The 14,450-nt window shown below is 34.7% G+C and overlaps 1 protein-coding gene across 1 annotated transcript in view; it reads right to left on the bottom strand.

Annotated features, from left to right (window-relative positions):
* Positions 1 to 5,921: 5,921 nt before the first annotated feature.
* Positions 5,922 to 14,450, bottom strand: part of PAWR (pro-apoptotic WT1 regulator) — an 80,099-nt gene continuing 71,570 nt past the window's right edge. The window contains exons 4-6 of the mRNA XM_075058052.1: positions 13,595 to 13,742; positions 12,076 to 12,180; positions 5,922 to 8,881 (exon numbers count right to left, since the gene is read on the bottom strand). Coding sequence (XP_074914153.1) covers positions 8,795 to 8,881; positions 12,076 to 12,180; positions 13,595 to 13,742 — 340 coding nt within the window. The 3' untranslated portion in view covers positions 5,922 to 8,794. The remainder of the gene's footprint in view (positions 8,882 to 12,075; positions 12,181 to 13,594; positions 13,743 to 14,450) is intronic.

The raw sequence follows: 14,450 nt of genomic DNA, 5'->3' as shown, positions 1-14,450 counted from the left end.
ATGACCAAAGCTCTGATTTTAGATAGCAATTTGCATATCTTGGAGGGTGGAAAGCGATATTCTTTTCCTTTTTAAGTAAGTATCTGTGCAAAGGTGAATAAATGAAAAGCTGGAGATCGTATTTTTCTCATAAAAACATTAACTGCAGTGTTAACTTGAACCACCTTTAGATCTTTATAAAATATCCAGTTTGTTGGCCTTTCCTTGTTGAAAACTATGTGAAAAAAATGGAGAAAACCCAGATTTTCTTCACCCTTACACACCTATTCCTCTCCCTAATATTCAATCCTGCAGTCTCAAGCCATACATTTTTTCCTTATTTTCTCCCTGCTTTTAACTATCTTTAGAAATCCTAGAATCTGACAGTGAAAATTGGAAGTGGCCAGTCTTTTTTAAACGTCACTTCTCATACAAAGCCAGAGCAACACAATTACAGGGTTTTTAAAGTGACATTTTACTACAAACTATAGTGAGCAGAAGCAGTTAAATGGGAACAGCGATTCAGTTGGGAACAATTAGCATTTTCTATCTAATTGCCTCACAGAGAAATATGAGAGTTATTTCTAGAGAGTCTCAACTTGCAAAGCTTCAGTGGTTTTATTGTCCCCACCCATTAAATATATTTGGTAGCTGGCTGTAACCACACTTACACTGTTGCAATCAAAATTTTAAACTCTAAAATGCATCACTGTTGTAACGAGCCTTCAGGCAAAAGCAGAGATTAACATTTCTGAGAGACAGAAAAACAAAGATTTCATTCCACAGGCTCTCAGTCTACAAAATCTGATTTCCAGAGATAAATACTAATGGAGAATGTGTCAAGATGCCAATTATCAAGCTGCAGTTTTCTCAAATATAATCTTGTGCAACAAAACCCCACTGTTTTTCTTTTAAATTATGCTTTGGGTTCTTAGAAAATACCCTGGTACAAAGAAAGGACAAGAGTTAATGCTGCTTCATTGCATGAGATTACACAATAGCTTGTTGAATGAGTCTGTAATACCTAAATATCTTCAGGTCATTTCATCAAGGGAAACCCATAAAAATTGCTTGAGCTCCCGCCCCCAAAGACTAAGCAGAGATTAAGTTCTCATTTTTGCTGTCACCACATTTTAAGTGCATCCTTTTGCTATGTCAGAAAGCATGGATTTTTATTAGCCGTAACATCTAAAGAAGTCAACAATTAGAAGATCAACTACAAAACGTGTTCTTCTTCAACAGCATTTGTATACCCGAAAAAAAGGCAAAGCATTAGCACCAAATATGCCTACATTTTCATTATCTCCCTTATTAAAGAAATTCCAGCTCTCAAAACAAAGTTTGATACCCATGTTATTTAACACTCTTAAAAATTTACAGCATATTGATTAAAAATCAACATAGACTTGATTATTATCTCAGCAGTGTAGATAAGGCTTTTACCTTTTGTTATGTTTAACAGAGCTTTACTATGTAACAAATATCTACAAGTCAAAGGCATTAATTAAAGATATCAAAGCTGGCACCTCTTACCTCAAAGATTCTAAAACTTACACAATTATTGCCAAAGCTTACTGTTTATTCTCTCAGCAATTAACACCACAGACACATTTCTTGAAGAAAGCCTAAAATACAAATTAAAAAGTAAAAGAATCTTACTTTTCCTACTCCTTCATCAGCAACATCCACTACAATTCCATCACTAATTACAAACAATGTTTTGCGTGGTTTGGTCCAAACTAGTAGAAAATGCAAGTCAGATACTTCTAGAACTCTGCTGTTATTCTTTGCTATGTTAGGGTACTTGCAGGACTTCAGTCTGCAGAAACAATTGTATTCCCTAGAAGCCCATCAATGACTACCAAGGTAGTCACTCAAAAACACTGCTGGGTTTTGTCTTTTTAGCCAGATTTTCTTCAATGAACAAGACAAGGACTTACAGATTTCTTTTGATCTTAAAGTGCTTAACCCTCAAATGTGCTCCTAGAACTTTTCCAAAGATTTAATTTCTAGTGATTGTTAAAAGAAAGCTTGGAGGTTTGGGGTTTGTTGAGGTAAGCACCCTCATCAAGACCATAAAATGAGCCCAATTTAAACGTGTTAAGATTAAAAAAGTCTTCTCTGAAGGCAGCAACTTTCACTTCCAAGAAAAGGCCTAGGGGACTTGACATTGCCTAAGAAAATGAAGCACTGTCTTTTTATGTGGTATAGAAGACTCCAGCCATTTCCTAATCAAATATTAAAACATGCCAAATGCTTGATATTACTTCCAATGCCTTGAATGAATCCTGAAGTTGCCAGTCAATTTTTTCTTAAACAGAAATCCCTACTGAGGTATTAGCAAGAAAGACTATGGGTATTGGCTGTGTAAATGGACCTTCCTGCTCAAGGAATGCCAAGTGAAATGTAAGCATCAGTTTCCACACGCAAAGGATTGTCAGCTGCTAGACCAGAAGCTTTTGGTGGCAAACCTGCAGATAGATGTAGGTGGAAACCCACTAGACCTCCATAAAGCATTGTGCTATTTGGGACCACTAGATACACACCAGAAAGATATCCCTGTTGTTGACTCCTGCCCAAAAGCTTTCCATACGTCAACATCGCTCTTACATGTGATATTCCTACAAGGTTTCCTTTTCATTTTTAACAATTGGAGACTAACAGAACTTTTTATAGTATAACTAGAGCTTTGGATCATCTTAATATCCACATCAATATTCAATCCCTCTCAAAACCTTGGTAAGTTCTTGGTGTCCCAGAGCAACTTCCAGCAGCAGTACGTTCCACAGTGTAATTATCCACCAAATGAGAAATTCTCACACAAATGTTTGAGGTCTGTTTAAGAAAGGAAAAAAAATCCAGCAAAGAATAGTTCTATGGACATTGTTACACTTCATAGATACCACTTGAAGGTTCTAGCAGAACAAGGGAAACAAGAAGATACCAACATTACAGAAGAGAATAAAATTACAAAAGAGAAAGGAAGAGATGGGCTGGAGAAAAATTAGAACATCCACAGGAAAACATACCAAGTGCTAAGATCAGGTAGATATTGTATGGCAAATCCAGTGACTAAAGGAGGAACACAGAACAGGCACATGTGTACATGAAGCCAAAATATCCCAGCAAGACTGAAGAACCTACAATGCCAAACGCAAAAACTGAGGAAGAACATACTTTTATATTTTAAAACAAAATCCAAAGACCACTGGGTTTTCATAAACCAAGTCAACTGTAGGAGAAATGATCCTAAATCAAATTCACCCAGCATTTTAAAATTTAAGTGCAAATGCTCATAATGTCTTATCCATAACGTAGCCATAGTGTTGAATGCATGGTTTCTTGTGGTATTTAGGTTTCAAGTTTGTTTTTTAAAACAACATTACAAACTTTATGACGAGCTGTGATATAGTTACTATCTCCCCAGTGTTTACTGATGATCCACTTGTTCTCCTTATGTGTAGTCTCCAGCAATGAATGAAAAGGACGTTGTCTTTAATGATTCTGCCTGTGCAGCAGCAGAGACCATGTATTCATATAGAAACTTCAGAAATTAAAACTATTGTGAAGTCAACCCACTTCATTTGTGTAGAAGTAGCACTGTAACATCCTTCATTATCTTTTCCTGGGAAGGGTTATACTTCAACTTTGAAGTACAGGAAAAGGTCATTTCCATCTAACTGATGGAAGGATACTCACTACATTCCTGAAGCAGAAAATTAGTATAGTGGAAATATGCAGATTTCTCTCTTGTGTGTGTGCAAACACATGCACACTTGAAGAAGTGAATCCGAACATAAAAATAATTCTAGCAGCTAAGGTTGGGAGCTTCCCAGTATGGGTGACAAATCCAGCTAGAATTTTAGTCAGACATTATTAACTCTCCTTTAAAAACAATAAGTAGTCAGCCTGGATTAAAAAGAATTTTGTTTTATTTGGACAAAGGCACACAGTCTTTATTGTTAGATTAAACACGTATCTTTTACCTGCAATAGCAAGAATCTCAACATAATTTTTAATCTGATATCACAAATAATATCACAACTAGTCAATGTTCAAAACTAAAATGGATATTTAGTTATTTATAGCTTAATGATGCTTCAACTTTTTAAATGCATATAATGGGTATTTTAAAAAAATGACTCTGCATTATGATTATGAGACTATTTTCAGAGAAAAACTCAACTATCACAATTTTTCCAGACCAGAAAGATCACAACTAGCCCTGAAGAAGAATGGTTACACCAGAAATAAAAGCAAAAGGATTAAATTAACAAGGTAATGTACATCTGCTACAGTACAAGGAGAAATGGTAGATGGAGATTTGCTACAGTAAGTCAACATACTTGGAAGATCATGAATGCTACTAAAATACGTATCAAAGTCCTTTTTGTCCTGGATATATTTAAGTAGTCCTAAAGAAATGCTTAATAACAGAAGTAGAAATGCTTCTAGAAATGCTGGTGTCAATACCTTTTGCAGGTATCAACACCAGAATGACCAGCATGGAACAGATCTGTAGTGAACTTCTGTATCATTAATTTACAAGATCCAGAATTCATTTGTTTCATTTTTAACAAAACTTTTAAGTATAATCCTTGGCCTCTTAGTCTTAGCAGCTACAAGTACCAGCACGAATTTTTTTTATTGTACTGTTTTTAAGTCATGGCTTGCAATGGTAATTTCTCCAACTAAAATAGTTGCTTCTTATTAAACGTCAGATGTTTATGATCATTAATACTGATGCAAATGGACCGACTCAACTGACATACTCATAAAGGGTCTGAGCCCAAGAAATACTGACACTCAGTCATATGTTAATGGTATCCATAGTTATTACTCATGTATTTGTTTCCCAATAATTACCTTTCCTCCTGGCTACTAATACTGATTTGTTTCAATTCAAGCTGGAAATAGCCACGAAGAACTTACAGAAAACCATAAAAAAGCTGGAGTCAGTGTAACTCTGCTCTCCTAGCAAAATCTTAGTAGGTAATTTGATCTCCAGTATTCCTTTTGGTCTCTCTTATGGTAGCAAGCTTCCAAGCTGTAATGATAGCAGACAAGTTGAAAAGAGCTTTGATGTAGGTTAATCAGTTGTTTCCAACATACTAAAACCCCTGTATTTTTTGTACTACTTATGCCAATCATAAATCTCTCCACAGCTAATTCTCAGTACAGCTGAATTTAAAAAAAATAAATAAAAAAAAAATTATTAGCTTATACTTCCTACTTTGGAAGTCATGGATTTATTTCTTGTTACCCTCTTGTCTCACTCTACCTCTCAAATTCAGAGCCAATCTAACACAGAAGTAATTAATCTCCCAATGTGTAAATACAAATCTAGTAATTAACCAAGAAAAATTTTGCTCTAAAGACAGAAAAAAACACTCATTTGCAAATATAGACTGTACTCTTTCAGTTAATACACACATCAAGTAACACTGAACTATAAACTTGGCCACTTAATTATTTAAAAAATGGAAAATGAGCTACTTTGAATTTCCTTGTAAAAATCACCAACTTTTATATATGGTTGAACCTCTTCTTTAGGGAATAAAACCCACAAACATTAGTGCATATTATCAATGATAAAAATATTTCTGCACAATTTTAATCTTCAGTTCTGGATGTAGTAGATGCTTTCTATATGTGACCATAACAGAAGTATCACTGTGCATTATCAAAACAGGAATTTTGTGCTGTTCGATATTGAAGCATCTCCCAAAAAAATTTTCTTAGTTGCTTTAGTCAATGGGACTACTTTTCTGTCTACATTTCCTAGATGACCCAAGTTACCCAGAAACACAGATGCTAGACCTAAGCGGTTTGGTATGAATTTTAAGACATGAAAGTTCAGAAATCTCCAAGAGACTTACCCCTACAATTAATATTGCATATTAATGTGTCCCCCGCCCCACCCCACCCCCCACTCTTCCCCCCAAAAAAGCCCTAGTAAATTAATTTAGTCTAGGTACATTAATAACCAGATTCACTCAGGAATCCCACAGCCTTCCCAAGTGAGGTGGGTTCCACTTACAGTGCTTTCTCTGCTTTTAAATCACACAACTGAAAACAATCGAGGTGTTGGACTGCAAAGGATATGGACATGGGTTAGTGAATTGCTGGTAAGGTAGCTAATTTAAAACCTTCAAATCACCTAGGAATAAAACTTACTCTATGTTTAAGCTTGACTACAAGGTTACCCTACTGAAATAAAAAGATAATGACAAGAAATGCATAGACAATTATTAACATTCTACGCATACATCATTTTTCCTAGAATCTACTAAACTTCTCCCAACAGTCTGATAATGTAAGCAATAATGAATTGTTACTGACATACTTTTTTCCAAAACATCATCTAAATCTTCCAAACAGTCAGCAGAGTGTTATGCTTCAAGATACAATTTGTGGGAATTTTTAAAACCATGAAGAGCTTTATATTTTCATAATACACAACAATGATAATGTCCTCAGGTACTTTTTTCTGTAAGTACCCGACAGCTCCTTTTTTCACATGTTCTGGCTGAAGCATTACTGGTTTCAAATATTTGGAAACTTCCCTTGCCAGTACCTCTTCGAGGTAGGGTATCAGAAGTACTTCTACCAAACATTCCTGTCAGCTAGATGTCCAAGTTAACCAAGAAAAAAAAAAAAAAAGTTCTAATTTCAGGATTACTACTGCTAAGTTTTAGTCAATACACATGCAGACCAAGAAGAGGTAATATGAAGACAAGTGATTTTTGTTTATGTTCTCTGTTGTTACTGTTCTTTGGTTTAAAATGTATGTGAAATACAGTTTATGAAATACCTCATTAACAACTTCGTATTAGTATCTGTGTGTTCTGCATTAACTCCTTAATGATGCTTCAATGTTTGACATCCCATGCCATAAATCCGTATGTATATTTCCTACCTAGCACACAGAGAAGGAAATCAGATGTTCTTCCAGAGAAAGCTTCACATTTATTCAGAAGGCATACATCTCAATTGATTTTTTTATTACTTTAGATTTTTAATTTCATAAAACTGATAAATTAAGGGACTTTGTACTGTTTGAATAATATTGAAAGCAATATTCACTGGTGTATATCGTAGTTCAGAGGGCCTATACAACCCCCCCATACCATTTAAACCCCTGAGTAAAGGTTTTAAATGGTGTCTAATTGGGATCTCATCCACTGTGAAAGAAAACACCAAGGCATCCTGGAATATAAGTGTCTTGAAAAATACTTTAAAGCTTTGAAAAGTTCCTCTTCATTAGAATATACAAATGCAAAATAACCTATCCTATATGCAAAACAATCCAAGGCATAACAATATTACCTGGATTTGAACTTTAAGAAACTCTTACAGTCATTAAATACACATTATGAAAACAATTGGCAAATCTGAAAAGGTCATCGTTATTACATCTTAAAGTTGCCTTTAAGTTTTAAAGTAACAAAAACTATATGCATGCAACCTTCTGACACCAAACTTCAAAATCGTCAAGAAAAAGCCTGGACTCTTCAAAATGTTTTCATTTCTAGTGTCCTGACTCAAATGACACATACATTTATTCTGATCAGGAATGAAAAATGTGCCATATTAAGATGAAATAAAGTACATTAAATTCTCGATAAGCTGAAATTTGAAGAGAATTGTTAACTGAGGTCTGTGGTTAACGTCAAGTGAAAATTTTGTCTACTCTCATGTTATAGAAGAATCAGTACGAAGCCGTAAGTGGATTGTAACATCTAAATAGGCACTTTTTAAACACCTTGTTAGTTTAAAATCAAGGATAAAAGGGTTTTTTAAACCATTTGATGTTTCAAAAGGGCATGAATCACTTGTATGCCCCTCTACTTTGTTATGTACAAAAATCTTCACCCAGCTTAAAAAATGAAAACATCAAAAAAACTTATATTGGCTATGATCACTACAAACTTTAAGATGACAGCTTTAAGTAGAAGAGTATTGAAAAAGTGTCTTTGCTAAAATGAAAGCTCCAGGCTTTGTTTGAATTCTCAACACAGCAAACAAACTTACTGTCTGATAGCAAACTTGCATTTCATCGCTAAAGCAAAAGCTTTAAAATAAACTGCAGTGCACAACTTCAATATGATTCTAGGAACTCATTAATGCTGATACCACAGGTGACTTAGTGGTTTTTTGGTGGGTTTGTGTTTGGTTGGTTTTTTTTAATAAAACCTCTCCCTCCTGCCAGAATACTGTTATACAGAAAAAAAAAAAAATTGCAACTCTCTAATATTGTCAGTCTTTCAGATACAGTAAAAAAACCTCAACATACAAGAGTTTTAGAGCAAGTAATCAATCTGCAAAATGTTATACATCAGTAATAAGGCATCCACTTTACAGCTGTTTAAACACAAAAGGAAATATTTCCCAAAATATATATTTTGGATCTGTGTAAACAAAGCTTCTATGTATTGCCTCCATTCATTTCAAAAATATACACCCACATGGACTGAAAGTGATCTTGGTGCTATGAATTTTAAATTACTGTAATTTATCCAGATGCAATCTGAAGATACAAAACCTGAATATTTTTGAACTTAATATTTTGAAATATGTAAAAAATGTTAATCATTTTTACATGAAAAGAAAGCTAAAAATATACCCCAAATTTGATGCCATTTCATTGAATGAAGAAGAAAGTACTATGAAAATAAACATTCATCTGGTTTCCTAACAATAAATATAAAGACAGTTATTATATAACATACTGCAACACAGGAAGTATTACTATATTGACCTTAACGTTCAATCAGTAGTTTCTTAAATCTTTCCTCACTGAGGCTTGAATCTTCTACCTTGTTAGCTGTCCAACAACTTTTAAGAGGGTTTTATTTTCTTGCTTCAATTGTTCATTTTCATCTTCTATATCATCTAGGTCCTGTGAAAGGAAAAAGAAATACAAACATTTCTCAGGACATAAATACAAACTTTCATTTAGTTGCAGCAGGAATTTAGCATCTTAGCTCTGAAATGAACAAGCTGGGGTTGGGAAGAATTAGTGCCACAGTAGCTACACTTAAATCTGTTAAACTGGCCTTTTTCCAAGTATTACTGTAATTACAAAACATTAATATCATATTCCCATGTAGAAGCACCTGTAAATGGAAACACATAATCAAAACTAAAGCTACAGCAGAAATTAATGCATCAAGAAACCAAAATAGGATGGGCGCAACCATTTTATTGGCATATACAGAGAGTGTATTAGTCAGCTATTGCCTCTGCTCCCCAGCCTGTGCTTGTCTGCAACTATCCTGCTCACATATACACATTACTGGTTATTACTGCAAGGTGACCTGCTTTGTGTTTTAAATTAAGTATCAAAATTTTCACAAACTGCCTGTCCGTGTAAACTGCTACTGAAAGAACAGACAGCACACACAGTAATAATGGATGCTTAAAACAGATTGCTCCTACCCCAAATGTTCATCCTTCTTCCACCAATTACCATATTTACCCAGTTCCCATTTCACTTCTTCACTTCCTACCAAGTCTTTTCAAGCCTTTGGAGTGAAAACCAGTGAAACTGGCTGTTTAATGTAAGCATTACTTCAGTAAAAATAATTTTGCTGTACAAAAAAAACATGGAAGAAAACAGAATGAGAACAAAAAATGAAGAAACAGGAGAGTGACCTGGTCAACACTTTAAGGAGGAAAATGAAAGCCAGGCAAAGGAGGAAGAACCACGATTCTCATTAGAGATCTTAGATGCCTTTTGATTGAAGTCTGCAAAACCCTACTGTTGCCATGCTAGATTAAACGTAAAACAGTAGTATAGATTTTCTCTCTCTTGTTCCTTTAAGTTGTAAAGCAGTATTTGATATACAGAGACTATTTTCTTATTTCTTTTTAGTGGGGTCATTCCAGAAGTGCATGCTAGAGATGTTGTGTTTAATTGATATTATGGTTTTTAAAAGCCTCTTCAGTTTGCCAAGCCAAAATCCATACTCCAATACCTTCGCAATTACATTATTGTTTTTGTAATGTGGAATCAAGAAATCACTAGCAGAAATTCCTCTTTGCCTCACAGAAGTAACGCTGCATCACAGTATGAACAACTTCCAGGAAAAGCATTTGACCACACCAACGCAACCAATACAAGTGACTTAAACACCCAAGCATGGAAAGTTTTGATGGATAGCTACTATAAATACAGTTTACTATGTCATTGTAAGAAATACACTTTTTCTCTCATGCAGTTCAAATCAATAGCCAGATGGAAGGGACAATGCTTTTTCAATAAAATTATTTTTTTTTTTTCATTCAGTATAAGTACTACCGTTTGAACTTCTTGTTAACCTAGCCATCAGATGCCTCAACTAAAGCTTACCCAAAAACCTTCTGTTTACAATACCTGTAGTTTACTCAAAATAAAATATTAGAAGTTTTTGAAATGTTTATGCTGTAAAAATAACATTCCAAAGATTACTACAAGTAAGAGTTTCATGCCAGGAAAAATAACTATTGCAGTTTAAATATCTACAGAAACAATGGACTGAGAGACGCAGGTGGGTTTTGCTACTCTGAAATTTAAAGTTTCTTATTCAAAATTTGAAACTACAATACTAATTTATGCTTATTAGTGAAAAATTGCAATAACAGGAAAGCTTGGACTTCACATACCAAGGAACAAGTAACTACACAACTAATTCTAATTTCTAGGCAGCCACTCGATGGATTTAATTTAGGACATCGCACTTCAAATATAGCAGAAAAAAATAACATTGTTTCTAGAACAGCAAACCTCACAAACAGTCAAGGTCCTAAACCACAGGCTTGCAGTCATTTACATTCTTTTGATTTGTTCTTTCTGACCTCTGAGTCAGGAAGTCAGTGTGACCAGCAGTATTAAGTGGCTTTGCCATCCATTATGTAGAAGAAATGAACACTTGCCTTGACTGCAATTAGGTCATCAGCTTAGATGTGACAGATTCTTTGCAGAATGGAAGAACGACATGAAGATCACTTCCTCAATTAAAATAGGAATCTCTCCAAAACAGACAACACTTAATTTATGCTACAGATTAACTCCCAACTTTCTTCATAAAAGAATAAAAGATATCTGTTCCAGAATAACCTCATCTCCTTTCTTTCTCTAGATTAGTTTGCAAACTTGTAAGTGTTGTCCTCCTTTGCTACAAACAAAGAGCGCAAAATGAAAGTTTGCCACTACACACATAGAGTTATTGCCTCCCTTCACTGCTAGATTGACCAAAGACAGCTCTGAAAGTTTTTTCTGAATTTTTATAGGCATGTCTGCACTGGACTAGTAGAGGCATATATACCTAGTACATCCAGGCTCTGCACCTCAGCTAGGAAGTGCAAGATGAAGGTCACTAATCCACTCTATGAAAGAGTTCCAGTCTGTCCTTAAAACCAGGACTTGTTAAAGTCGCTATCTTCTATCAACTTGAAAACTTCTCAACCTGACCCATTCCCAAGTATGTCTGACTCTTCTACCCTCTCTTCTCCTGCCTACACACCTTGCCCAAGCGATACTAGCCCAAGTCTCCTGCCCCGTATCTTTTTCTGCTTTTACTTGGGAATCAACAATAAAGAGTATGAGAATATGTGTAAGAATATAAAGCACTTAATCCCAAATATTTCTAAGATCATCTAAACTATTATTAGTAATTAAAAGCTGACTAAAATGAAATTAAATTTATAATTACTTTGTCTAACAAAAGTCCTGGGTAAAAATTTACTGAGAAAACTGTCAAAACCCCAACTTAATTATTTCCTGGTATGCTACGTACTGAATGTGGAAAGAAGAGGCAGTGAAGAACTCTTGTTTTTATAACCTTGTTCTACGAACACTTACAGCAACAAGAAATACAGGTACTCCAATAACACACAACTTACGGAAGTTAACCATGACAAACAGAAGTCACCTGGAAAAAATATAACTTATTGACATGCGTCTTGAGAAGTTACACAAATAAGAAAAAAACTCCACACTTAATTCTCTTCTGAACTTGCCCAGTGGATGCAGGTGCCTGAAAAAGAGCACAGGAAATACAGAGGCTTTTATCCCCTCTTTACATAGCAGCATATAAGAAAGTATGTGCTTACTCTGTTTAATAAATCAATTTCTTCCTTCAGCTTTCCAATTAGTTCCTCTTTGTCCTGTGTCATCTTCATTAATCTTGCATTTTCCTGTCTCTCCTTTGCAAGTTCCTAAAACCAGAATACGCAATGAAGTTTGAAATGTAATTTGGGGGTTTAAGAGAGAGTTTTAAGTTATTACCATTTAAAACAAAGAAGAAAAACCCACACACACTTACCTATAATTCCTTTTCTACAGCAAGTCAAACCCACGTCTTCAAGCCCTTACATTTCAAGGAGCTAAAGAATCATGTCTAAGAAAATATTTTACCCACAGCAAACCTGTGTGATACTTCTGATTCCAGAGATAATGTTTTAATTAATATTTAACTTAAGCATGAACCCAAATTGGATAGGGGCCCAAACCAGAAATAAATCTAAAGTATCAGCTTCCAAATTTGCTACATTGGCAGAGTTAGTCCTCCCTTTTTTTGTTTGTTTGTTTGTTATTGGGTTTTGTTTGATATTTTGGTGGTTGTTTTTTATACTACCATTAACAAGGAATGAAGACTCACTGTTAGATATGTGGGTCTGAATGTGAGAAAAAATTAAAATGTCCATTAGGAATTCAGTAGATCAGGGTTCAGGATACTGAAAGAAAGCCCTTAAATCTTCCTCTATTTTCTGTGTTACTGGCAGTTAAATTATTTCAGAAGGAAGCTGATTTGGTAGGGAGGATTATGGTGTACTTCACTCAAATCAGGCTTCCCCAAGTCTTTAAAAAAAAAAAAAAAAGGGAAAATTAATTTCTACAAAATATGTTTTATTTTCATCCTTTCCAAAAAAGATCTATTCAAATTGTGTTTACTTAGTAACTTTCACCCATACAAATTCAAGAATATTTGGCAAGTTACCCACAAAAATCCACTTCAGAGGAAGACAGAGAAGCCAGTAATAGATTACACAGATGACATTACTTAGTAAAATACTGGTTTAGGTGAAAAACACAGCTTTAACATTATTACATTTTCCCAAAATTGTTTGTATGAAGAATGTCTGAAGAAATGAAAACTTTGTTTAAAATATGTATTTTAAGTGTTTAAAACTTTAACAACAACTGGATAGAAATTAAATTTTATAATATTTCAGTACATTAAAAAAGTCCAAAATAAGAAGTAGATCAAAACCAGGCTTGCTAATTTTCTGAACAGCCAGTGAGCCCCTCCTTCCCCCAAGTTATTGACCCTGTGTTGGTGTGTCACGAGGTACATACAAGAAATACACAGAGCACTGCTGGCTCTCTAAGTGTATTATCTTCACCTCAACTATTTCTCACTTATACACCAAATGAAAACTAAACATCTGTGATTAGGAAGTTCACATTCTTCTTAGTCAGTCTGACTCTTTATACATTTTTATAGACATAACTATCTGTACTTCAAGCATTTAGCATAATTTCTCTGTATTTTACTGGTAGATTTCCCCGTGGAGTTTCAAAGGTACTTTAATTCAGATATATGCCATGCAGATATTAGTTGGTACTTACCCTTTCAAGTTCCTCAATCCTCTTTTCCAAAGCATTACTTGGTACAGAACTGCCAGAAGAATTTGCATCCCTGCTGTATCTGCTGTAAGTTGTCCTGTCTGTTCGGGAATATCTATTTGGAGCATCGTCTTCTGGTGCATTAGATGTGCTACAAAGGCAAAGAGCAAAGCAGACACCTATTTATATATTTAACAAAATGGAAATGGTAGAAGTAACAAGAAGCGCTTTCTAAAGCACTCAATAGGTCAGTCTAATAAACTGCAGAGAACTTATTTCACAGCTCTTGTGATGCTAAGAACTCACAAAATTCACTGCCTCAGGGAGTCAAAAACTTGGATAATGCAGCTCTCATCACATACGTAATCAACTTTAAACACATACTTACGCTTACCCTATCTTACTTTTAAAGTTTTATGAACTGTGCACATTAAAAACCAAGCTAAACAACTTTATTTTAAAAAGTAAAGTACCACTATGGAATTTAAACCAAGCACCTTTTGAAGTAGATGAAAACATAAAGGATGAAAAACAAGTACATGTCCAAAATGTAAGAAGCTTATACCTATCAACTGACTTTTCAGGAACTATGGATATGGCCTGTAAGGAACTGGAAAGCAAACCAAAGTGAGAAAGTGATGTGGCCCAACATATAAATTTTATGCCATTTCCAAATATTTTACTTCAGAACTTGGATACACACCAGTTTGTCATAGGTCAGTTGGTAGGCACTCACTCATTAACTGGTGGTATGTTTTTTGTTTTAGATCATGTGTCTATTCCTTAAAAATCACTGCCATGGAATCTTAACAGATAAGCATTGCAAATGCACATAGGCTAGTTTTAAAAAAAGCTAAGT

The sequence above is a fragment of the Buteo buteo genome, chromosome 26 (assembly GCF_964188355.1).
Source record: "Buteo buteo chromosome 26, bButBut1.hap1.1, whole genome shotgun sequence".
NCBI lineage: Eukaryota > Metazoa > Chordata > Aves > Accipitriformes > Accipitridae > Buteo > Buteo buteo.
The sequence above is the reverse complement of the archived record's forward strand: the minus strand, read 5'-3'. Positions and strand labels throughout refer to the sequence as shown.